Genomic DNA, 27,582 nt, shown 5'->3' on the forward strand with positions numbered 1-27,582 from the left:
GGCAATACAATTCATGTCATTGCTTAGCAAGGTTTATTGATAGGTGGGCCACCGCACAGATCTGAATTCCCATGATAAAAATTACAGCCAAAGTCATAGTTGTAAGTAGGATATAAATAATGTGTGTGTGTGTGTGTGTGTGTGTGTGAGAGAGAGAGAGAGAGAGAGAGAGAGAGAGAGAGAGAGAGAGGCTCAGAGATTTGTAGCCTATCGAGATTATAGTGTCTGAAGGTTGTGGGCAAAAAACCGCTGAAGTCATTGCCAGAGATGTTGCTGGTCAGGCATAACGAGCACATATGTAACACATGGCTTAATCAAAGAAACATGTACACCTTGGAGAAAGTAGGATAACAAGGAGCTTACAAATTGACAAGGTCGATTATGCCTATGGTTGCAGCAATGGTTCCGTTAACGCGGTTGTTGTGGAGGCACGTGTGCAATGCGAAACCCCCATATAGAGTCACATCGACGAGTGAAAACATACAGAGGCTCATGAGTGGGAGCATAGAAATGTAAAAGCCTCGGTATCAGTGTCGATAAATGTCTGCATGTGTCAGTAAAAGCATCCGTAAATGTCTACGTCCGTCAGTATCTATGTGGGTATAAGAGTCGGTAAAAGCGTGGAAATACTTTGTTTTTGGGATGGAGGTAGGTACATTCATTTGAACAGGCATACCGTCATTCATAGTATAGATGACCGTTTTGACATGGATTCTGAATTTTATAAAGACTTATATTCCGATGTTCTGTTAGCGATGTTTTTTTCGACGCGAGCATCGATGCTGATGGGTTTTAAAGTGCAATTGTTTTATATTGAAAAAATGTTGGTATTTTATTATCCTATAGTACTCGATAAGGAAAGGTAGAGGAAGAAGCATGAGTGAGGAAGGAAGAGAGAGAGAGAGTGTGTGTGTGTCTCTATGTGGAGCTTAGACTAGAGGGAGGAAGTTTTCCCTTGCTCTTCTGCTACAACAAAACAAAGATGAACAAAAGGCGGGCGAGTTAGGGGTATGCCGGGGACACGGGCCAAGTGCCCAATTGATATATTTTTAATGGTGGTACAAGTGCTGATACGAGTGTTGGTTACTAGTGAAATTACGAGCGATCATGAAAATGCTGGTGGATCGATGGTACATATTATTGGTACACTATCATTCCCTCAAAGTGATTTCCACATAGATTGTCCGTCCAAGTTTCACCTTTGTGAGAGACATTTGGAGTGATGCTTAGTCTCTCCTTTTCTTTTAGTAAAACAAAGCTTGTGGGTGGTCAGAAGGGTTTGACTTTGTTTAAGGGTGCATATTGTATCTTTTTCTTGTACTATCTCTTCATATATTCATCCTTTATGCTTTTTAGGAATTTTCAAAATTGGTGATGAGAACTAGACTTCAAAGAAAGTTTGTGCATGTGATACCTTGAAAATTTTGGTTTCGGTTCTATATACAATTTGCAAGATTTAAGCCTTGCTGATTTTGAGCCTCATAAGGAAGACTTTGTGATCCTCACAAGGATGACTTTGTCAAATTTCCTTAGTAACCTTAACAAACATGATATTTTAGATCAAGAAGTTTTCAATTACCTCACTGAACTAGCTTGATAATATTGAATAAATATAATATAATTCATCAAGATATAACCAATTGATTGTGGCCACGCTACCAAATCCACTATGCATAACACTTTGGTGACTAGCAAAGGCATGGACGTCATTCACATTCTACACACAAGGACGGACAAATTTAGATAAGCAAACACGGACTGTGATCTTTCATGCTTCGTTTTAAAATCTTATGTCTTGTGCATCATCAAACACCCAACTGCTTACATCTTGTGCATCATCTACAGTTTTTAGTCCTTTATGTCAAATATACAAGTACACCATTTCCTAATCAATAGAAGGAGGATCGCTAACAGATCAAGGGTGATGATTATCAGCATTGTCATAGTTCAATGTATTACAACAAACAGTTTCTCTGTTTTGTTGGCATACATTCAGGTTTGTACAATTTCTTGGACAACATGCGTTCAGCTTGAGGCAAGACAATTCATGTCATTGCTTAGCAAGGTTTGTTGATAGGTGGGCCACCGCACAGATCCGAATTCCCGGGATAAAAACTGCAGCCAAAGTCATAGTTGTAAGTAGGATATAAATAATATGTGTGTGTGTGTGTGTGTGTGTGTGTGTGTGACACAGAGAGAGAGAGAGAGAGAGAAAGAGAGAGAGAGGCTCAGACATTTGTAACCTGTCGAGGTTATAGCGGCTGAAGGTTGTGAGAGAGAGAGAGAGAGAGAGAGAGAGAGGCTCAGACATTTGTAACCTATCAAGGTTATAGCGGCTGACGGCCAAAGCTTAAACTCTAATGGGAAATGTGTCGGGGCGGGAAATTTCAAAACTTGTATACATTTTTACAATATAATAATCTTTCATCATCAAAAAATAGGTTTTAGAAATAGTCGAAAATGATGTTCGTAATTTTGTTGGTAATAATCTAGACACGTATTTCGACGCATGTATCGATGTTTTTAACATCTTCTCTACCAAAGCTTTTATCCACGAAAGCTCTGACGCATATTCCGACACTAGAAAAATAACAGAGCCGAAACGCAGACTCTGTTTTACTCATTTTTGGCTTCCCTTCTCTTATGAGTGGTGAGTAAATCTCCATCCGCCTCCTATTCACATGTCCTCTCTCTCTCTCTCTCTCTCTCTCTCTCTCCTACATCCCTACACTCTCCTACTCTAGCATCTTGCTTCCTTCTTAATTTAGAGCAGATTAAATGTTCTAATCTCTTTTTTTTTTGGATTTTTTGCTCGTTTTTTCAACCCCCTTCCCCCCAATGAGCTTTTGGTTTTCCTCTCTCTCTCTCTCTCTCTGAGTGTGCTGCATCTCTGCACTCTCCTATGTTTCCATCTTTCTTGCTTTCATGTTTTCTTATTTTTGTAGGTTATTTTTTGTTCAATTTTTTATTTTTTTTTGGGTTTTTTTGCAGGTTATATATCACTACTATATATCCCTAATCTCTCAGAGATAAGCCCCTTTTTTCTGTCCTTAATCTCTTCATATTATTTTGATTTTGTGCTTTTAAAATGAAGTTAATTAGTGTGTTGCTTAGTCCTAATCATATCCACCATATCCATGCACATATGCAACTAGAGGACCATACATATAGCCCGAAAATCACCCCCAGCATTACTCCCCAACCAGATGTCCCACATATTCCACGCGTCATGAGGCCTGACCAATTTCAAGCTTTTATTACACAAGCCATCCCCGAGCAAGTAGCCATGGCTAGAGCCTATTTTAGCCATGGCTAGCCCGGTGCAGGTCCATCGTCAACCACCACCACGGTCACACCTACACCCATATCATCCCCTACTCAAACCCCCCCACCCTCGGACCGTTCCTCGAACCATAGTCTCGGTACGCATCCTAGGGGTAGAGGTGGTTATTGTGGCGGCGGTAGTGCCATAGATGCATTTACTCTACCACGAAACACCCCCATCCCATCGCGTCAATCTAGTAGACGTTTTTGTAGTAGTGATAAAAACAAGGAGATTGTATGAGACAGAGGAGGTCCGATGTCACCCAACAAGCAATGAAAACAAGGGGAGAAAAGCCTTGGTTCATTGACCAAGAGACATGGAATGAGGAGGTGAGGAAGCATGTCAAAAATCCTTAACGATACTTGCATCGAGAGGGAGCAGTGGCAAAGGGACTAGAGCGCATGCGGATCTCACACCTCGGGAGTGGTGGATGGGATTCATTTTATGAGTACATTGTCAGTATCCATGCTTTCTGTAGCCTCTAATTTGTATGCCAACTAGTGTATAGTAGATTATTTTTATTTATGTTTTGTTTTCATGTATGCAAGAGAGGGTGGTTAGATGCCACGCTACTGAGTTGGAGGAGCATTATGCATTCAAGCATGGCACTTATGCCTTGCTTGAGCGCATTGAGCATGACAATGAAAATATAGATTGGAACACTGTGGTTTCGGTAAGTACGTCGTACCAAATGCCAATTTTAGGTTTTTGGTAAGTTTATATATACTAATTCATGGGTATTACATTGTTTTTACAGAGAGCAATACCTGAGCCTCCTCGTTGACGGGAGCTCACAGATTGGACACCTTTTACCTGGTGTAGTTTTAGAATAGTATAGATCTTTTTGGTTTCGGAATTGTACAAATCTTTTTTGCACCCCTTTTCGGGATGTATAGGTCACTCGCATATGTAGCGATTTTTTGATATATATCCATTTATCATATAAGTATACATATCAAATAGTTGGTATCAATGTCTCGTTGTTTTTTGATACCAAGTAATGCATTTAGATACTTGCCTTGATTTTGTACATCTTTTCTTGTGGTGATAACTTAAGTGTGTCAAATTTCAGTTGAATCCAACATTTTCTTCAAATCTTTAGCAAAAGGTGTATTCAGGTGTATCCAGGTATAGAATATACTTATATGAACCATTATATATATATATATAATTCACTTGCATCTGTCGATAAAAGCCTCGATATCAATGTCGATAAATTTTTGCGTGTGTCGGTAAAAGCGTCCGTAAATGTCTACGTCTGTCAGTATCTACGTGGGTATAAGAGTCTTTAAAAGCGTGGAAATACTTTTTTTGGGGATGGAGGTAGGTACATTGACTTCAACAAGCATACCATCATTCGTAGTATAGACGATGGTTTCGACATGGATACCGAGTTTTATAAAGACTTATATTATTTCGATGTTTTGTTAGCGATGTTTTTTTTTAACGGGAGCATAGATGCTCGTGGGTTTTAAAGTGCAATTGTTTCATGTCGAAAAAATGTTGGTATTTTTTTGTCCTATAGTATTGGATAAGGAAATGTAGAGGAAGAAGCATGAGTGAGGAAGGAAGAGAGAGAGAGAGTGCATGTGTGTCTCTATGTGGAGCTTGGAGAGGAGGGAGGAAGTTTTGGCCTGCTCTTCTGCTACAACAAAACAAAGATGAACAAAAGGCGGGCGAGTTAGGGGTATGCCGGGGACACGAGCTAAGTGCCCAATTTATATATTTTTAATGGTGGTACAAGTGCTGATACGAGTGTTGGTTACTAGTAGTGAAATTACGAGCGATCATGAAAATGTTGGTGGATTGATGGTACATATTGTTGGTACACTATCATTCCCTTAAAGTGATTTCCACATAGATTGTCCATCCAAGTTTCACATTTGTGAGAGACATTTGGAGTGATGCTTAGTCTCTCCTTTTATTTTAGTAAAACAAAGCTTGTGGGTGGTCAGAAGGGTTTGACTTTGTTTAAGGAAGCATATTGTATCTTTTTCTTGTACTATCTCTTCATAAATTCATCCTTTATGCTTTTTAGGAATTTTCAAATTTGGTGATGAGAACTAGACTTCAAAGAAAGTTTGTGCATGTGATACCTTGAAAATTTTGGTTTCGGTTCTGTATACAATTTGCAAGATTTAAGCCTTGCTGATTTTGAGCCTCATAAGGATGACTTTGCCCAAATTCCTTATTTTAAAGCTATGATGAATATGATTGATCCTCACAAGGATGACTTTGTCAAATTTCCTTTAGTAACCTTAACAAACATGATATTTTAGATCAAGAAGTTTTCAGTTACCTCACTGAACTAGCTTGATAACATTGAATAAATATAATATAATTCATCAAGATATAACCAATTGATTGTGGCCACGCTACCAAATCCACTATGCATAAGCAAACACGGACTGTGATCTTTCATGCTTCATTTTAAAATCTTATGTCTTGTGCATCATCAAACACCCAACTGCTTACATCTTCTGCATCATCTACAGTTTTTAATCCTTTATGTCAAATATACAAGTACACCATTTCCTAATCAATAGGAGGAGGATCGTAACAGATGAAGGGTGATGATTATCAGCATTGTCATAGTTCAATGTATTACAACAAACAGTTTCTCTGTTGTGTTGGCATACGGTCAGGCTTGTACAATTTCTTGGACAACATGCGTTCAGCTTGAGGCAAGACAATTCATGTCATTGCTTAGCAAGGTTTGTTGATAGGTGGGCCACCGCACAGATCCGAATTCCCAGGATAAAAACTGCAGCCAAAGTCATAGTTGTAAGTAGGATATAAATAATATGTGTGTGTGTGTGTGTGAGAAAGAGAGAGAGAGGCTCAGAGATTTGTAACCTGTCGAGGTTGTAGCGGCTGAAGGTTGTGGGCAAAAAACCGCTGAAGTCATTGCCGGAGACGTTGCTGGTCAGGCATAACGAGTACATATGTAACACATGGCTTAATCAAAGAAACATGCACACCTTGGAGAAAGTAGGATAACAAGGAGCTTACAAATTGACAAGGTCGATTATGCCTATGGTTGCAGCAATGGTTCCGTTAAGGCCGTTGTTGTGGAGGCGCCTGTGCAATGCGAAACCCCCATACAGAGTCACATCGACGAGTGAAAACATACAGAGGCTCATGAGTGGGAGCATAGAAATGTAACCAGGAGGAGGTCTTACAGGAACTTGAGGTTGTGGGGTTGTTCAAAGTGGTCGAACTCCTGTGGAATGGGTCCCGTGAACTGGTTGTCGTAGAGATCTAAGGATCTCAGCGAGTGCAAGTTGCCAAGCTCAGAAGGGAGAGGCCCGCTCAGCTTGTTTTTGTACAGGTGACTGCAGTGCAGTCCTCGATGTCAACGAATTGGAGCAGAATGAGCATCATCCAGTAAATGAAGAATTAAAATCTACATACAGATCTTGCAATGCGTCCAGGGTCCCCAACTCCGGTGCCAACGTGCCCGAGATCCCCTCGTCGCCCAGATCTCTGCAAGTTAACAGAACAAATTATCTCAAATCAGACGACTCTCTACCTCCGAATTGCAACCACAGGGCGCGGGTGTCAAACGCACAGCCTAATCACGCGATTGTTGTCGTCGCAGGTCACGTGGAACCACGTGCACGGATCCACTAGGGTCGGGTCCCAGCTCGCCAGAACGTTGTCGGGATCATCTGTGATGCGAGCCTTGAACGCCGTCAGCGCGTCCACTGCACCATGCAAAATAACTACATTACATAACGGCAACGGCAATAGCTTATTATATGACAGCTTGCAGGTTTAGATGACTAGCCCTACTATCACTGGAACTCGCCGAAGGGAGAACACTCGCAGACGAGAGCAGCAAATATAAAAGAACGGCGCAGGCGCATTTGGAAGTGGACGATTCTGCATTCGTAGCCATCTTCAGTTCTGTAGTGAAGACGAAGAGAGTTATCCCCTTTGTTTTATATGTGCTGCGGCGCGGAGTCGGCGGACGACTCGGAGTCGATTATTACAGTTTTTGATGGGTCTTTGAGTTTTTTATTTTTTGTTTTTATGCTTTTGCAATAAAAGGAACAAATAGATAAATTAATAGATAGCTTAGTAAGTATATGGAATTATGTAATTAATGAACCCAGCGTGGAGATAATTTATTAATTGTGAGATTAAGACTTTGTCAAGTCCTCACTTAGAACTTGATTGTGAGGTGTGGATGGAAGAGAACAATCATGTACATATTATGTACCATTGTCACATAGAAACTGGTATCCCTACATGTGGAAAGCACATGCCACCATGGACAACACCCACAAAAAGTAGCAATCAAAATTACAATGGCTACAAAGCACATAGATTTAGTCTATTTTCTGGGTAGTTAGTTTGCTACATATGAGAAGGTTACCAAAAAACTAGTCCAACTTGAGCTTTTTTTGTGTAATTAACATAACCTATTTTGGGCAAGACTTCTCGTCCAACTTGAGCTTTTTTCATGTAATTACTATGGCCTACTTTAGGCGAAACAAGTAGCAATGAATAGGCCGAAGTTGTTATCACCATACCATGTATGCAAAATACTATTTGTTGCTCTTCATAGAAAGTTTGTTTTTTTTGTTTACAACACATCTCATAGCATGTATGCTGATCTCACATATGTTATGGGTCCATAGTCTTTAATTACGCTAGTATGACATAGGTGATGGGTGCACACTCTTAAGCCGTACACGCCTAGAGTCTTATTCATAGTGCCCTTTCCTCTTAGAATTGAGGCTTTCAGTTTATAAGATGTAGGAACTTGTAGTGAAAGCAGTGAGAATGAATCAACAAGATAGCAAAAGCATAGAAAAATATTTCAACAGGAAAACTACCAAGTATATAACTTGAGAATGGGAATGATTCTAGAGAGCTGAAAGGGCCCTCACACATATAATGGCATGTCAAGAGATGTTAACCATGATGACAAGATCGAGGGTTATAAAGAGCGTTCTCTTGATTTTACCAAAAAAAAGGGAGAACCTTGCATATGTCTCGATTTGCTTTAGGAGAAAGAACAAGCGATGAATATATTGAATTTGTGACCACCATACTATGCATATGTCTCAATTTGTTTAATTTAGGAGAAAGAAGATGCAATCAATATATTAAAGTTGTGACCACCAATGTTTTGTTTATAACACGTCTCCGACTCACTAGATCTATAACATGTATGCTAGGCTAACATGGGTTATGCGCCCACGTAGCCATGCAGGTAGTACGCTAGTCTACTAACATGTGTTATGGGTCCACACTCTTCAGCCAAGCAAGCCTAGGTCCTTACTCATACTACTTGTTCACCTTAGAATGCAACCTTTGACTTGTAATAACTACATTACATAATGAAAAAGTATACATGTTTACTGCTAAAACATGCTCATGTAAATCTTCAAAGAAATTAATTACATGCGGGATGAACTAATCAATGCATAGGTATGCGAGGCTACTCTTTAGATGTCATCGTCTCCCTCACCACTCTCTCTTATTTAAGCCATTTTCAAGTTTTGTCTTATATATGACATCTACGATAACTATTCTCTCGTTCTCTTGGGGTGAGACCAACTATCATTTCCTATTATTAATAACAAACATGTAGCACATGGCATTGTATGCATAGAAAACATGACACATATGTAGTACATCTAGAAAATGAGGTGGCCATGATGTTATACATTTATTAGCTGTTATAGATATTTCTTCTTGAACGCTTCATAAAAATCTTAAAGGGCTTTATGAGGCAGAGAGAAAGGCTAGAAGTAAGCATGGCCGGCAGAGGGTTGGTTGCTGTAAGAGTCTCTCATGTATATCTCTAAATATTTGCAATGAATAGATCCATCCATGCCAAGATTCATGGACATCGATAAGGATGAATGGATTCTGTCACATGTGTAGTCACATGTGCAATGCATTCAGAAGATGGATTCTGTCACATGGCTGGCAGAGGGTTGGTTGTTGTAAGAGTCTCTCATGTATATCTCTAAATATTTGCAATGAATAGATCCATCCATGCCAAGATTCATGGACAACGATAAGGATGAATGGATTCTGTCACATGTGCAATGCATTCGGAAGATGGATGAGCCCATGTACAAAAAGGTCATTGCATTTTTTCTTCTTAGCAATCTGGCATTGGATAAGTAGATTGACATATGTAAGGATGTAAGAAACAGATTGATAGAGATTAACACAGACACATGGCATACCCATCTAGCCTAGTGGTTCTTCTAAAGGATTATAATATTTAATGGCTTCGAGATACTCTAGAACAAGTTGGAAAGGTAGAAGAGAAAATTACAAAAGATGAATAGGATTATGCAAGGGGTTGCAACTACTAAGTAAAGATGTTTTATTTTACTAATATACATACGTTTTGATAAATTTTATAGAGATTTAAAAAAACTAACATATATAGTGTTTTGATCGTGTTGAAGGTGTAATTGACTTGTGAGTACACTTCTTGGAGAGTTTTTGCTTTAATTTTACACATTGCCTAAACTACCTTAACTCAAGGCTTCTCAATGGATTATAAGTCTTATTTGATTCTATCCATCTATTTAATAAGAGATAAATAATTTAAAAAAAAGAAAAAGAAAATTGTAAAGTTATGCATTATAAGAGTGTCGATCTATAGCTCTAGGGTGAGAGCAAGGTAAGGTGGAACCAAAAGCTATGTCCTTGACACTACTTTTTTTTTTGTGATTTAGGGTACTTAGATTACAAATCCACATGAGGTATTGTGGTTTTAAGACTTCTTATACCTTCAAAGCTCTACAAACACTCTTATAACTCTTAAATCAAGTTAAGGTGGACCACTTCAAAGGTGCTTTTTAAAATGCAAAAAAGTTGTGTAAGTGGTCCACCTTACCCTGATTTCCCCCTCTAGTTACATCTCACCTTGTCACTCCACCTAGTAGTAGATGGCATTTTGAAATCCCTTGTCTCCACACCTACCGATTGATATTGGAATTATGAATTGTATTCAAGTTATGAAAATCAATTTATAGAAAAGAATTAATCGTCTATAACATCAACAGGAAAATGTTGAGCAACATATATAATTATCTATATACCCGCATCATCTTGTGCCAATCATCTGATTTAAGATTATTAAATTGATAGTTAGTATTCTTATTCTTTGGGCTAGTAAACGCACCCTTTAGTTAGTGCATTACACCGGTTGGTGAATCTTGACATTAGTTTTCCTCATTCTTGACATTAGTGCATTATAGCCCCATCCGTAAACATGATGTTGCAACAAAGGAATTTTTGAATTTTAAATCCTCTTACAGGATTACATGTATCCGGCTAGGAGAAAATAGCTAGATCCGTGCTAATAGCCACGTGCATAACATGTTCATAGCCAGGTTGGAGTCTACACAAAAGAAAAGGGGGGATAGAATGGAGGAGAGAAACAGATCAAACTTGCTTTTCTCTCTCCCATTATATCCCCCCCATTCACAAAAAAACTAACATATGCATGAAAAATACACATGTATATGAGAAACAATATACATTGACAATATATTATAAAAAGTTTCATTCAAAAATACAAACATATATTGAGAAAAGTCCACATCAATAAGAAGAATATGACGTTATAGCAAGGATTGTGACTAGGGAACAATCCCAATAAAAGCAGGATAAGGCTACTCCTAAGTCTACCACATCAAAGCATTGAAAACTTCCAAGCTGAGTCCTCAAAACAAGACACAAGGCTAGGATTGTTAAAATATCATGCTTAAATAGTGTTGCGGACATTGATGACCTACTTGGGTGATAGTTTCCACACTTATGCCATTGGCATGGTTAGTGAGCTTATGATTGATATGCCACCACAGGATGATAGGCTGTGTGTGATAGCCATTTTTGAGTACTAGAGTCATGGCGTAGCTATAGTGCTAACTTGAATAGTCTAGTTCACACTATGGACAAACCATTATATGTTATTATAGGAGAGTACTTTCCCTTATAGTATATACTCTTATCTTTTATTGTGTAACATACCCATTGTAAATATAGCACATTAATAATAATATATCGTATCCTTTAAAAGTATAGCTCAGGCAGTTCATTATGGTTGCATTTAACTGTTTTTTTCCTTGAGAAGATGTTATTTTCATGCGATTGTTGCAAATTAAGAACCTTTTACTCAGGCAATGAGAAAACTAAATTTAAATTTCAAATCTTGAGTACGGTAATACCTCTAATAAGGCTTTTTTCGAGATAGAAACGGGTAATCGAAGTCGCATAAATCAACCCGTCGAATTTTAAGTACGGTAATACCTCAAATAAGGCTTTTTTCGGGATAGAAACGGGTAATCAAAGTGGCATAAATCAACCCGTGGAATTTTGAAATCTGGCAGGCTTCAAACCCAAATTTGGCAGCATTCCATATGCCCAAATGACGGATGGTTGACGATTCTCCATGCGTAGGGTTGTAGACCGAATGTTGTAGACCGAATACATTTTGGTAATTTTATAACTGTGCGCGAAGTTATACTTGTTGCGGGTTGCATCCCTGATGGCAGACCTGAGTGGCTTGCCAAATCTACAAACAGTTGTTCCATAACTTCTGGAGAGTAGACATACATCAACAAATATATTAGGGAAGTACACAGAAACTCTTTTTATTATTTTTCTTTAAATTCTTTTGAGATTAAATAAATAAATCGATATGCGAGTATATAAGAGAATCTAAGTCGATATACGGTATGCTTAACGGTAAGTGACTCTTGACCTTCTTAATTATACATGATCACCTTGGTTTGTGCGATTCATAGAACAAACACTTTAGAGATAAAGAATTAGAAGATATAATATTTGAGTAGTTTGTGATTGACTAGATTTTAGGTATAACCTTAATTAGGGCTATTTTGTGAAGAGTTTATATTTCCTTCTGAGTGATTAGAATCAAATTTTGAGGTAAACATAAAAGTTTTAGAAGATAAAAATATCTACAAGAGTGTATGAGACACTAGAAAGCCAAATCCCTTTCATTTAAAGTTATTCGAGTGCAAAGTGGGGCACTTGGTTGTTTTTGGTAGTTTCATGTTGAAAACACAACTTTGGAAATTTTGAATGCTCTCAAAATCTCTCTCTCTCTCTATCCTGCACAGAAAATCCTCAAGGCTCTCAAAGAAGCAAAAAAAACAGCTCACGAGAATTAGTAGATTATCATGCACGAAATTATCAAAGATAGAAAATCTCTTCTAAAAACATGCATTCGAACCAAATTAGAGAAGATACGTTTTGTGAATACCGGCCACCCCATGCGGAATCTCCCAATTATATGAACATGGACTTTATTCGTCCTGTGATGAACTAACTTTCTTTAATTTGACTCTCTGACAAATAAAGTTATGTACACCCACATGCGAGACCGTTACTAAAATATAAGGGTCAATTTGGTGTTCGGGCCTCGTTTCGGGCTCTCGTTGCATTTATTTTTATTATGTAGACCCCCATATGACTTTTCTTTAGGCTAAACAACTCACTATGACCCTCTTATACATTATCTAACATGGTTAAGTATAGAATAGAAATCGCATATAAATAACACCACAAAACATGCATAAAAAGTCCCAAAACAACATATCTAAATTACTAAATTTGTGAGCAACCTTACTCTTTTATGTCCTCTATGTATTTCCTGCTTTTCAACATTGAATATAGATGCTAAAAATCACCAAGTCAAATGGACCCAAAAAGAGTACGTTACAGGATCGAAAGGCTATAAAAACCCCATGTAGCACTCACATTGGTAATGAAGCAAAGCAATTATTTTTTATATTATGAATGGCTCAAATTTCTTCCCACCTTGATTTCTTTCATAGTATTTGAGGAAATTATGTTCCCAAGGCCCTCATTAAGTTAATTTATTAGTTACTTAGCATATTTATTAAGTTCTTAATCACCCACCATTATTGGAGCCAAAAAAGGCTTTTCCAAAACAGTAGCTACCTGCATTAGAGGGCTTCCACCGCCTTCTACATGGAATATTTTGGCACAATTTGTTCACAAGGAATCTTCCTTTACTCAGGGCGTAGGTTGCCATAATCACTTTAATTATTTGATTTTGCTGATGTTCGACCCAGCATGGCCATTTCCCCCAAATTGTCACGGTTTATGAATAGGTGACTGTTGCAGAGCTCTGTTCTCTCCACAAAATAAATTGGGTCGATTCCTATGTAATAAAAGTGTCCCCCAAGGTGCTCTACCTTTCCCTAATGGCTTGACAAATGGTGTAGCCGATCTCCAATGTCAAGTCGATTTTTAGACGGAGGTTCTATTGTAGATTTTCTACATAAGCATTTTTTAATGCTTGGTGGTAATGATCTTACTTAATCCTTTTTTAATGATCATAATAATGTTATCTCATGAACTAAAGAATAATCCTCTACTTTTATTAATCATTATCACATCTATTTATCCACGTAGATGATATATGCGTGTTGGAGCTATATATAGCTAGCCCTAACTCACTCTAGGTCTTGCCTATATATATGTGACTTGTGACTAATATGATTCATTCTTGTGGAGCGTATGTGGTGTCTCTTGTCTCGTATCTCTCTCCCTCTCTCAACATCTCAACATGGTATCAGAGCGATTCTAATCATAAGGGAAGCATCTACATCTTCTTGTTCAATTTATGATTATGATTTCATGTCTTACAAGATTGATCTTTGGTAACAGTTTTGTGTAGCAATCATCTGATTTAAGACCATTCAATTGATAGTTAGTATCCTTCTTCTTTGGGCTAGTAAACAAGCCCTTTAATTAGTGCATTACACTGGTTGGTGATTCTTGACATTAGTTTTCTTCATTCTTGACATTAGCGCATTATAGCCACATCCATAACCATGCTGGTGCATAGATGGCAGAGTGCTAGTGAATCCTATCAAAACGATTTGTCAATCGGAGTTTTGAGTCAAAAGTTAGGACAGTTCAGGAAAACTACATCTAAAATAGTAAAACAGGTTCTTTGTGAGAGCAAACAGGTAGTTGTCTCCTAAGTTGTAAGTACGATTTGATCGTCAAAGCTTTCCATGAAAGCTTCAAACGGATGCTTGCTGTACAAGCTACAATTAGATACAAAACTTACCGTGCAAGTTGCATCATAATGCGGTGCTTTTTCTTATTATTATTTTCATCTTTTATGGACCTCTAAGTTTGCTTACGTGCATGAGACACGGGTCTCCACTTTTAGAGTTCTAATTTTGGTTCACGTTCTATTCTTTACACGATCACTTTATGCTCGTCATCTGGTGCATGCCTATTTTTGGCTACGTTTCTCATGTCTCGTACATGGTCTGCAAGTTCTGCGATCTTATCTTGTACGTGTTCTCACAACCTAACATGGCAAATACCATACTTGTTAATGGATTTCCTTCTGGGCGGCGTTCTGTTCCTCTTTTCCAAGGCCAAGGATTTCCTGGTTGGAAATACAAGATGCTATTCATTTTGGAAGGAGACGAATTGGCAGATGTTGTTCTTGGTATTCTTGCATGCCCTCCTCAACCTATTGATCCACTTCAAAATGATGTTATTATTACCAAAGGTCCTCTTTTTGAACAGTGGAAAATTGATCATGCACATTGGCTGCTCGTTGTTGGTATATACTTTATGCCCTTAACGATTCACTCATGCTAGATGTTTATCCGTTATCCATGTCATATGCTATATGGGACTATCTTATCATTATGTTTGAGAGAAAATTGTTACAGAGGTTTTGTATCTCCGTAATCTTCAAGGCAAGCTTCAATTCAAGGCAGGTACATCCATGTCTAGTCACATTGAATCATTCAAAGATATAATGAATCAACTTTCTGCTCTGCAGGGGATCCTATTCCTCGAACTCAATTAGTTACACAACTTCTTGATACGATGAAGGATCCTTTGTATGATAATATTGTCACTATATTATCTAACAAGGATGGAATTGACTTTGAGCATACATGATTGAATAGATTGAATATTCTCAATGTCATGATCGTTAGACGTCGGTAACGTCATGATCGTTAGACATCGGTAACTCATGAAACGGTCATGATGCCCAAGAGTACACAGAATCAGAGAGAGCCTTTGGTGTCCGGAGACATCCATTTCAGCAACACCCTTCTTTCTCCTCCCAATTTACATCTCGTGGCTTCCAAAGAGGAGGTAATTGTTCTCGTTTGATATTTCCTCAAAAGCATTGTTCTTATTGTGACAAAACTGGTCACTTGGTATCTGAATGTTGGGCACGAGAGTACGCTGAAGAACACGGTATTACAAATAAGCAACCTCTTTTAGCAAGGGGTTCTTCCTCTTCTGCAACCTATGAATATTGTGGGAGCACAAGGCATTCATCCAGTCGAAGCTTCAAGTGGTGTTATAATGAAGCTCGAAATCAAGCTTATGCTACTCAACAAAATTCTCATGATGAAGACAATGTTCATCAAGAGGCTAATTTGGTTCATTATAATGTCTCTCCAAAAAGGTACTACATGTTCGTGATGGTTCTCTCTTTATTGTTGATTCTGGTGTTACTGGCAACATGACATATCAATTGCAATGGTTACACAATCATCATCCAATTCCTATCAAGAAAGTGGTTTATCTTGCTGATAATACAACTTGCCAAGTAATGGGTATTGGCGACTTGTATTTGGGAACTTCTTCCTCAACGAAAATACTGTGAGGAGTTTTATATGTTCTTGATTTACAAAGAAACTTACTTTCTATTGCACGGCTTGTGGATCTTGGTCTATTTGTTGGATTTGATAATACAAAGTGTCGCATCGAAAAGGATGGCACCACTATTGCGGTTGCTCCTCGACATGGTAATCTCTTTGAACTTTCATTGAATGAGGATGTTGCAAATGTTGTTACAGCTCTAGGAGATCTGGATTGTAAGCTATGGCATCATTGGTTTGCTCACTCAAATTTCTCAAAGCTTCTTGATATTCATCGTCATGATCTTGTGAGAGGTATGGACCTCAAATCTCACCCGCATATGCAGATATGTGAATATTGTGCTCTAGGCAAACATCATCGTAAGCCATTTCCAATGTCTACAAATATTCATTCAAATAATCTTTTCAATCTCATTCATACAGCTATTTGTGGACCCTTTCCTCCATTGATAAGTACTTACGCAAAAAAGTTTTTACACGCTAGTATCGGACCATCCAAATATTGATTACAAGTTTAGAATTTCGAGGTATGTACGCAAAACAGATATATGTGAACCATGATACAGAGGCGTACGAGCCAGCCTACGCAACTCTTTCTCTTCTCTTAAGGTCTCCTCCATACGTCGATGGACACTGCCCATCTCCTATGTTGTTTCTTGCTCGATATCCCTTGTGTCATGTAGGGCGTCTATCATGTCATCCATGTCTTGTTCAAAATACATCAGAGAGTCCACCATAGTCTCTTCTTCACCACATGAGGCTGATTAGTACTTGCTTGTGTCATTATCCATCTAGTACTATGCTCGGGTTGAAGATCCAAGTAATCGATCTGTTGCTCATTTTGAGGACACATCGCAACACCAAGTAATGCATTTATTGTTTTTCTTTACACGGTCATTTTGCAAATTTGGTACTTGCACCGATTGCAAGGGCACAAGCATTTCTCCTATACATTTGGGTGTCCCCCCATGTTTGTAGTGTTCACACTATCCCATGACTATAAATTTATGTTTTTTGGGAGAGGAGGAATGACCCTTTATATATTAGGCCATAGTCTACTAGTTGGCCAAAGATTAAATTCTAATGATTGGGAAATGTGTCGGGGCCAGAAATTTCAAAGCTTGTATACATTTTTACAATATGATAATCTTTCATCATCAAAAAATACGTCTAAAAAATAGTCAAAAATGATGTCGATAATTTTGTCGGTAATAATCTAGACACGTATCTCCACGCATTTACCGATGTTTTTAACATCTTCTTTACCAACGACGCTTTTATTGATGAAATCTCTGACGCATATTCTGACACTAGAAAAATAACAGAGCCAAAACGCAGACTTTGTTTTACTCATTTTTGGCTTCCCTTCTCTTATGAGTGGTGAGTAAATCTCCATCCCCCTCCTTTTTGCATGTCCTCTCTCTCTCTCTCTCTCTCTCTCTCTCTCTCTCTCTCCTACATCCCTACTCTCTCCTACTCTAGCATCTTGCTTCCTTCCTAATTTTTAGTAGATTTAATGTTCCAATCTCTCTTTTTTTAACTTTTTTGCTCGTTTTTTCAACCCCTTTCCCCCCGGTGAGCTTGCGGTTTTCCTCTCTCTCTCTCAGTGTGCTGCATCTCTGCACTCTCCTATGTTTCCATCTTTCTTGCTTTCATGTTTTCTTTTTTTTATAGGTTGCTTTTTGTTCTATTTTTTTGGGATTTTTTTTGTAGGTTGTATATCACTACTATGTATCCGTAATCTCTCAGAGGTAAGCCCCTTTTTTCTCTCCTTAATCTCTTCATATTATTTTGATTTTGTGCTTTTAAAGTGAGGTTGATTAGTGTGTTGATTAGTCCTAATCATAACTTGCATATCCACCATATCCATGCACATATGTAGCTAGAGGACCATACATATAGCCCGCAAATCACCTCCGGCATTACCCCCCAGCCAGCTGTACCACCTACTCCACGCATCACGAGCCCTGACCAATTTCAAGCTTTTATTACACAAGCAATCCCCGAGCAAGCAGCCATGGCTAGAGCTTATTTTTGCCATGGCGAGCCCGATACCGGTCATCATCAACCACCACCACGGTCACACCTACACCCAGCCATAGATGCTTTTACCCTACCATGAGAGCGTCCACACATACAGAGTGTGGTCAACACCCCCATCTCATCACGTCAATCTAGTAGACGTTTTTGTAGTAGCCCTCTCCCTAATGTAGATCAACATCTTTACACGGTGGAGGAAGGGAATGTATTCTTGGTGATGTGTGTGGAGATGCGTAGTCATGTCAGGGAACTCTGCAAAATAGTATTTGCCCAAAACACTTTAAGCAAATTCTTCCACCTTCCATCACAGAGAAAACAAGGATTTGCAATCAACTCACAAGAGCGAGTTCAAGATTGGCCCAAGTAACAAGGAAGTGCCTAACAAGTGGATCTACGATCTCATGAGAGATTGTATGAAACACAGGAGGTCAGATGTCACCCAAGCGATGAAAACGAGGGGAGAAAAGCCTCGGTTTATTGACCAAGAGACGTGGGATGAGGAGGTGAGGAAGCATGCCAAAAATCCTCAACGATACTCGCATCGGGAGGGAGCAGTGGCAAAGCGACTAGAGCGCATGCGGATCTCGCACCTTAGGAGTGCTGGATGGGATTTATTTTATGAGTACATTGTCAGTATCCATGCTTTCTGTAGCCTCTCATTTGTATGGCAACTAGTGTATAGTAGAATATTTTTATTTATGTTTTGTTTTCATGGAGGGTGGTTGGATGCCAGGCTACTGAGTTAGAGGAGCGTTATGCATTCAAGCATGGAACTTATGCCTTGCTTGAGCGCATTGAGCATGACAATGAAAATATTGATTGAAACACTATGGTTTCGTTAAGTACGTCGTACCAGATGCAAATTTCAAGTTTTTGATAAGTTTATATATTCTAATTCATGGGTATTACATTGTTTTTGCAGAGAGCAATACCTGAGCCTCCTCGTTGATGGGAGCTCACAGATTGGACACCTTTTAGCTGGTGTAGTTTTGGAATAGTATAGATCTTTTTGGTTTTGGAATTGTACAAATCTTTTTTGCACCCCTTTTTGGGATGTATAGGTCACTTGCATATGCGGCGATTTTTTGATATATATCCATTTATCATATAAGTATACATATCAAATAGTTGGAATGAATGTCTCATTGTTGTTTGATATCAAGTAATGCATTTAGATACTCGGCTTGATTTTTTACATCTTTGCTTGTGGTGATAACTTAGGTGTGTCAAATTTCAGTTGAATCCAACATTTTCTTCAAATCTTTAGCAAAAGGTGTATATAGGTGTATCCAGGTATAGAATATACTTATATGAACCATTATATATATATATATAATTCACTTGCATCTGTCGGTAAAATCCTCGGTATCAATGTCGATAATTGTCTACGTGTGTTGGTAAAAGCATCCGTAAATGTCTACATCAGTCAGTATCTGTGTGGGTATAAGAGTGAGTAGTAAAAGCTTGGAAATACTTTGTTTTTGGGATGGAGGTAGGTACATTGATTTCAACAGGCATACCATTGTTTGTAGTATAGACGACGATTTTGACATGGATACCAAGTTTTATAAAGAATTATATTCCTATGTTTTGTTAGCGACGTTTTTTTGGACGTGAGCATAGATGCTCGTGGGTTTTAAAGTGCAATTGTTTCATGTCGAAAAAATGTTGGTATTTTATTGTCCTATAGTACTGGATAAAGAAAGGTAGAGGAAGAAGCATGAGTGAGGAAGGAAGAGAGAGAGACAGTGTGTGTGTGTCTCTGTGTGGAGCTTGGAGTAGAGGGAGGAAGTTTTGGCCTGCTCTTCTGCTACAACAAAACAAAGATGAACAAAAGGTGGGGGAGTTAGGGGTATGCCGGGGACACGGGCCAAGTGCCCAATTTAGATATTTTTAATAGTGGTAAGTGCTGATACGAGTGTTTGTTACTAGTGAAATTACAAGCGATCATGAAAATGCTGGTGGATCGATGGTACATATTGTTGGTACACTATCATTCCCTTAAAGTGATTTCCACATAGATTGTCCATCCAAGTTTCACGTTTGTGAGAGAGATTTGGAGTGATGCTTAGTCTCTCCTTTTCTTTTAGTAAAACAAAGCTTGTGGGTGGTCAGAAGGGTTTGACTTTGTTTAAGGGTGCATATTGTTTCTTTTTCTTGTACTATCTCTTCATATATTCATCCTTTATGCTTTTTAGGAATTTTCAAATTTGGTGATGAGAACTAGACTTCAAAGAAAGTTTGTGCATGTGATACCTTGAAAATTTTGGTTTCCATTTGGTATACAATTTGCAAGATTTAAGCCTTACTGATTTTGAGCCTCATAAGGATGACTTTGCCCAAATTCCTTATTTCAAAGCTATGATGAATATGATTGATCCTCACAAGGATGACTTTGTCAAATTTCCTTAGTAACCTTAACAAACATGATATTTTAGATCAAGAAGTTTTCAATTACCTCACTGATCTAGCTTGATAACATTGAATAAATATAATATAATTCATCAAGATATAACCAATTGATTGTGGCCACGCTACCAAATCCACTATGCATAACACTTTGGTGACTAGCAAAGGCATGGATGTCATTCACATTCTACAGACAAGGAAGGACAAATTTAGATAAGCAAACACGGACTGTGAGCTTTCATGCTTCATTTTAAAATCTTATGTCTTGTGCATCATCAAACACCCAACTACTTACATCTTGTGCATCATGTACAGTTTTTAATCCTTTATGTCAAATATACAAGTACACCATTTCCTAATCAATAGAAGGAGGATCGCTAACAGATCAAGGGTGATGATTATCAGCATTGTCATAGTTCAATGTATTACAACCAAACAGTTTCTCTGTTTTGTTGGCATACATTCAGGTTTGTACAATTTCTTGGACAAAATGCGTTCAGCTTGAGGCAAGACAATTCATGTCATTGCTTAGCAAGGTTTGTTGATAGGTGGGCCACCGCACAGATCCGAATTTCCAGGATAAAAACTGCAGCCAAAGTCATAGTTGTAAGTAGGATATAAATAATATGTGTGTGTGTGTGTGAGAGAGAGAGAGAGAGAGAGAGAGAGAGAGAGGCTCAGAGATTTGTAACCTGTCGAGGTTATAACGGCTGAAGGTTGTGGGCAAAAAACCGCTGAAGTCATTGCCGGAGACGTTGCTGGTCAGGCATAACGCGCACATATGTAACACATGGCTTAATCAAAGAAACATGCACACCTTGGAGAAAGTAGGATAACAAGGAGCTTACAAATTGACAAGGTCGATTATGCCTATGGTTGCAGCAATGGTTCCGTTAAGGCGGTTGTTGTGGAGGCGCCTGTGCAATGCGAAACCCCCATACAGAGTCACATCGACGAGTGAAAACATACAGAGGCTCATTAGTGGGAGCATAGAAATGTAACCAGGAGGAGGTCTTACAGGAACTTGAGGTTGTGGGGTTGTTCAAAGTGGTCGAACTCCTGTGGAATGGGTCCCGTGAACTGGTTGTCGTAGAGATCTAAGGATCTCAGCGAGTGCAAGTTGCCAAGCTCAGAAGGGAGAGGCCCGCTCAGCTTGTTTTTGTACAGGTGACTGCAGTGCAGTCCTCGATGTCAAGGAATTGGAGCAGAATAGGCATCATCCAGTAAATGAAGAATTAAAACCTACATACAGATCTTGCAATGCGTCCAGGGTCCCCAACTCCGGTGCCAACGTGCCCGAGATCCCCTCGTCGCCCAGATCTCTGCAAGTTAACAGAACAAATTATCTCAAATCAGACGACTCTCTACCTCCGAATTGCAACCACAGGGCGCGGGTGTCAAACGCACAGCCTAATCACGCGATTGTTGTCGTCGCAGGTCACGTGGAACCACGTGCACGGATCCACTAGGGTCGGGTCCCAGCTCGCCAGAACGTTGTCGGGATCATCTGTGATGCGAGCCTTGAACGCCGTCAGCGCGTCCACTGCACCATGCAAAATAACTACATTACATAACGGCAACGGCAATAGCTTATTATATGACAGCTTGCAGGTTTAGATGACTAGCCCTACTATCACTGGAACTCGCCGAAGGGAGAACACTCGCAGACGAGAGCAGCAAATATAAAAGAACGGCGCAGGCGCATTTGGAAGTGGACGATTCTGCATTCGTAGCCATCTTCAGTTCTGTAGTGAAGACGAAGAGAGTTATCCCCTTAGATTCGCATCAAGATGTTTTATATGTGCCGCGGCGCGGAGTCGGCGGACGACTCCAAGTCGGATTATTACAGTTTTTGATGGGTCTTTGAGTTTTTTGTTTTTTGTTTTTATGCTTATGCAACAAATAGATGAATTTATAGATAGCTTAGTAAGTATATTGTATTGTGAAATTAATGAACCCAACGATAAGGAAATTAGGGCTTCCTATGGGCAAGACCAATGCCTTTCAAAAAATCTTCAAAATTAGGGTTTTGTTTTATAGTTTCATTGAATCTAATGCATATTCTCATTCCTCTTAATCTTATTAATCTTGCCATACCATGATGTATTGGGAATCTCATGCATAAAGCTATGATCATTAAATCCAAAAAACTCTACTGATTTTGGGGCATGTTTATGCATAAGTGCATGGAAATCTCATCTCAAATGTGCATCAAGCGTCATTGAAAAACCCATTGAAGAGACCATGCAACAAAGCAATGGAGTTGAAGCCATTAAATAAGTATGTGGAAACCTATTTAACCTCACAAAAAATAAGATCAAATTCTTGTAATGGATCTTTTTATTGGGCATGTAATTATAAATGCCACATATAAGCAAGCTTTACAATCCTTCATTTGAAGCTTACACATCTCATATACATTGTTGTTACACACACTCGGGGGGTTAACCTAAAAATATGTAAGTATATCATGTGAGCTCAAATGAAAAAGTTTTGTAAGTCAAATTTTTTAAGGAAACTTTACAGAAATACATTTACAAAAGGGGTTTTGTAATCAATTTTGAGAACAAAACCCGTAAGTCTATAAAAAAAAAGAGTCATTTTCTTTATGAAAAAATTATAGGTAAGGGGTTTTTTTTAATATCCCTTGAAGGCATATGATACATAGGGTTTCTTAGTACTGCACCTCCCAAGAACATTTATTTGCAGAATCTAGATGAGTGTGAGAGTACCCTTGGCATTCAAGGAGAGGGCAAGGGAGAGTGCACCCCGAACTCTCTGTGCCATGAATGCCGTTGGAAAAGCAGTACGGAAAGGGATTCAGGTACAAGGTGGTAAACACATGGCCTCACCCCTTGCCTTGGATTGAAACTTTGTAAGGGAGTGAGAAATGCTTGGCTAGGAGATCGGCAAGCATCAACGTGCTACATCAAGTTAATCATCACCAAGTCGAAAGATTTCCATTGGCAAATTGTTACAATGGTTGAATACATTCACTATGGGAATTGGATAGTCTATGATGCTATGATTTTGGCTATGTGTATTGATGCCATGACTCATTGAGATTTAGCATCAAATAGAAATGAGGTTATGCCAAAATTTTGACAATTTAGCAATTTCTATAGCAACACCCAATTCAGTCTGCAACCATTGGGGCTGATTTTATGTGGTTTATATAGCTGGAAAGAACTATCCCATTAGGGCCAAAAATGCCTAAAAAAGGGCCCTTTACTAATCTTATGATTAAGAAAAGAGCCAAAGAGAGTGTTCCACGTGCACAAGAATATGGTATTCTTGTCTCCTCTACTTTGGAGATAGTAGAGTCCATTTCGAGCTTTTTTCCTCTAATTTAGCCAAATCTCTACATTCAGACCGATTCTAGTGGTCCCTAGGATCTGTTATACTGACAAAACTTGTCAAAATATTTGAAAAAAGATGGCATGTAGTTAATGCCAAAATTTTTAAAGTTTGGACAAACTACCTCCAATATTCCTTTTGGCACCCATACCATTTTCATTCTTCTTCTCAATGTCTAGAAGCTCTCATCTTCTAGCTCTCTCTCATCTCTATTTTAACCTCACTGAGTTTCATTGCATCTTCTAGATCTCTCTCATCTCTAGAAGCTCTCATCTTCTAGCTCTCTCTCATCTCTATTTTAACCTCACTGAGCTTCATTGCATCTTCTAGATCTCTCTCATCTCTTTTTGGACCTCATTGAAATCCATTGTTTCATTCTCTTGATTATATTCTATATGGAATCCACAAGACGTCCTTCTCGTTCAATAAACTCTTATGTCGTACACAACAAAAGGGATGATGGAACTTGGGAACCCAAGAGTTTCACTGCTGTAAATGACTGGGTTACTATGTTTTCCTCATTCAAGGGATCTCACAAGGTGAAAAAAATGAAAAGAGAGGATACAAAATACCATTGGAAGTGAGCATTGCTACTTTCAAGGTTACATCTAAAGGCTGGTTTGCTCAGGTCCAACATGTTTACATGGAAAAGGATATATACGTACCTCCAACTCAACATATTCCTATGCAAGCACATTGTAAGTTGTAGTTCAATTTTGCAAATATATTTTTCCTTTTAATACAAGTTTTAACGTTGGATTTTTCAGATATCTTTCCCTCAACAAGTTTTGATTGGTAGCTTGTGGAGAGCTTCAGTGGTACTTTCCAAGACATTCACAAAGAATTTGCAGAGCTCATGTATGGTGACCAGAATGTGTTTTTTTTGAAAATCTCCAATACTTTGGGATTGAATAATATTAGGGATACCTATGTGGGAGAACAACCATTTGAGGGTTTGATGATTTTTAGTTGGTATCTGAGCTACACCAACCCACCTAAGCTCTATCTTCGACTAGATTTTATGTTCTGGTTCCTCTCCTGTACCATTGATGTACTCAATTACCTTGTTTATAATAGATATTCTCACTCTTTCCATCTTTTATCCTTTTTGGATCTGTGCCTCATCCAGCTTCAATACGAACTTTAGCACACCACCACATTCTTCTATAGTAATTTTATACATATGCACCATTGCAATTTGTACTTTTCTAAGATCCACCCATATATTGTTGAATGCATTATAGACAAATGTACTCTTTTTCTTCTTCTTCTCATAAGGCATTATCCCTTCAATATGAATGTACTCTCCAAAAATACTCAAATTTTTTTAATTCATAGCAGTCCTAGCAGTAGAAACTGAAAGGGATCTTTGCAAACCAAAAGCTCTTATTCTCTTGCATCTAAGTTTTTGGAACCATAATCCAAAAAGAGCTTGGTAACCTTTGCGACTAATACCCATAGTGTCACAAGTCTCTACTATTTCATCTGGTTTCACAATGGTCCTTAAGTCTCTTACCAACTCTTTGTTGACAGTAAGATCTCTCAAATTTGTATTCTCTGGAGATTCAAGAATTCTGACTAGGTCTGCCTTGTTCATGGTTTCCATAAGAAGTTTGATTCTCTCCTCATTTTGATGGATATTAATACCTGAAATGTGAGAGACACATTTATTTGCAAGGTTGAGTCTCCTCTTTAGCCCCACAATTTTAGACAACTCACTTATATTCTTTAAAGCTCTCTTTCTCTCTCTAAATCCTCCTAGGGCTTCTTTCAAGTTTACTAGTTTCTCTTTCAAGGAGTGGTTTACAGCTTCTAGCTCTCTAATCTTATCATAAAGCTCTAAAATAGTTTTCTAAGATGTTAATAAAGTTTCTTTCAGTTGATGTATTTGGACTGAGCACATAGAAGATGCAGAATATAACTTCATACAGTAACCAAGCAGACCATCAAAACCATCTCCAACAAATCTAATCAAGTCATGAACATTTACAAATGGAGGAAGTCTACCAGTTGAAGGATCATTTGGAGAAATACTTCCATCCACCCACCAATCAATGTGTTTTTTTCCCTCTAGTCATAGTCCGTTTGCCTCATCTTTGTCTAACAATGCTCGGTGATGAATACTTCTCCAAGATGAGTAGACCTGATCTATGTTAATAGCAAGTTTTTATCTGTGTTCTCTTGCATTGAGTAAAGAGTTAGCGATAGACATTAGAGTATAATCCACTATGCAAGGGTATAACAGAAAAGAATAGAAGATAAGAGAAGAGAGAGAGAGAGCAAGAAAAAGAGAGCACTCAAATGATGATGAGAGGAAAAATGGATGTGTTTTGGTGGGAATATTTATACATTAGACGTTTCAAAAGTTCAAATAATACTGAGAATAACGACTAAAAAGTACCTTTAATATGATTTAAGAAATGTCAGCATTTATTGTGGCCCATCTCTTAAATGCTCCAAAAGTACCTCTAAACGGCCACATTTGGAGGTCTCATTCTACTAAAACCTCAGCTAATTAGTTTTTTATCAAAACCTTAAAGGGCCCTTTTTTTTGTTTTTAGCCCTAATGCAAGAGGTACGTTTGGAGCCCTCAAGTTCCCGATTCTGACATCGATTGAACTCCTAATGGGTAACTTAACCCAATAAAAAACAACAAGTTAATTTGACATTTGAGTATATGTATGGTTAGTACATATCATAAGCTTCCTAACAAACCAAAGATCACTTGATTCGAAAGTTGTTTGCTTGGTCAACCAACATAGTTGACGTTGAGCAAAAAGTCAAAACATAGAATACCTATCCTTTGATTGAATCAAAGTGGTTCAGAGGGTGGATAGTACTAACCAATAGCTAACAAGCCAATTTGATCAAGATTTGGACCAATATTCATGGTTTTAGGGCCAGTTATTCAGTTTCAACAGTGTGGTAGAAACACTAAAATAGAGAATATTAGGGCATCTCAAAATTTAACTATTTTCACATATTTGAATACTACACATTGCAAGCTTTCCATAAATCCAAAGATCATGAATTAATATAGCCAATTTCTTATTGCATATAGAAGAGCACTAAACCCTAATTCAATAAAAGGGGTTTGGGCCTGATTCAAAAGAAATAATTGGGATTGAATCCGCACTTCATAAGCTTAACGACAAGATTTCAACCATCCCTATCAGATTTTGGAGTAATTAGTTGCATACTAGGGGCATAGTTGGATAGTTTTCGATCCGATAAGCCATGGGGGATTATGAAAGTGAAGATAATGATTGCTATTATGCGGAGAAAGATGACTATAGAACTGACCAAGGGAGATACACCGATGAAGAGGAATATTATATTGAGTATTATACTTTCAATGATGAGGGCTATAGTCCTGAAGACTCTATGAGCATAGAGGGTGATGATGATGTGGTGGTGGTCTATGCCAATGATGATCACAATAACCATACCTATGCCTATGACGTTCATGGTAGTCTTGTTCTTGTTATAAGGGCATGGTAGTCTTGTTCTTGTTATAAGGGCATGTATGGTGATGGGGATTAGGTTAACAAAAGTGGAAGAATCAACAATATACTTCACTCTTGCCTAGCAAATGAGGCACATAGTCAAACACGATTTTCTTGACAGGGAGTGATTTGTAGGGAGGCAATGCACAATTATTGCTAAAATCTCTACAAGTGAAGCCAAGATAAAGAGGGGTAATATATGTGAATTTTTGGTGCCAACACTTGTATTCTCTCTTGCTACTAAACCCCTTCATATTCTTTT

General features: G+C 38.4%; 2 protein-coding genes across 2 annotated transcripts; both read right to left on the minus strand.

Annotated features, from left to right (window-relative positions):
* Positions 1-6,031: 6,031 nt before the first annotated feature.
* On the minus strand, positions 6,032-7,226 carry LOC147602863 (uncharacterized). Its single transcript, XM_086797217.1, has 7 exons — positions 7,127-7,226; positions 6,897-7,032; positions 6,740-6,811; positions 6,508-6,660; positions 6,338-6,406; positions 6,182-6,247; positions 6,032-6,089 (listed from the first exon to the last, which is right to left on the minus strand). Exons 1-7 carry the CDS (start codon positions 7,224-7,226, stop codon positions 6,032-6,034), a joined length of 654 nt encoding a protein of 217 aa, XP_086653343.1.
* Positions 7,227-20,985: 13,759 nt separating this feature from the next.
* On the minus strand, positions 20,986-22,194 carry LOC147602864 (uncharacterized). Its single transcript, XM_086797219.1, has 7 exons — positions 22,095-22,194; positions 21,865-22,000; positions 21,708-21,779; positions 21,476-21,628; positions 21,306-21,374; positions 21,150-21,215; positions 20,986-21,043 (listed from the first exon to the last, which is right to left on the minus strand). The coding sequence occupies exons 1-7, from the start codon at positions 22,192-22,194 to the stop codon at positions 20,986-20,988; spliced, it is 654 nt and encodes a 217-aa protein (XP_086653345.1).
* Between the last annotated feature and the right edge of the window lie 5,388 nt (positions 22,195-27,582).

This window comes from Cibotium barometz, chromosome 65 (genome assembly GCF_041138505.1).
Source record: "Cibotium barometz isolate CiBa-2024 chromosome 65, ASM4113850v1, whole genome shotgun sequence".
NCBI classification, from domain to species: domain Eukaryota; kingdom Viridiplantae; phylum Streptophyta; class Polypodiopsida; order Cyatheales; family Cibotiaceae; genus Cibotium; species Cibotium barometz.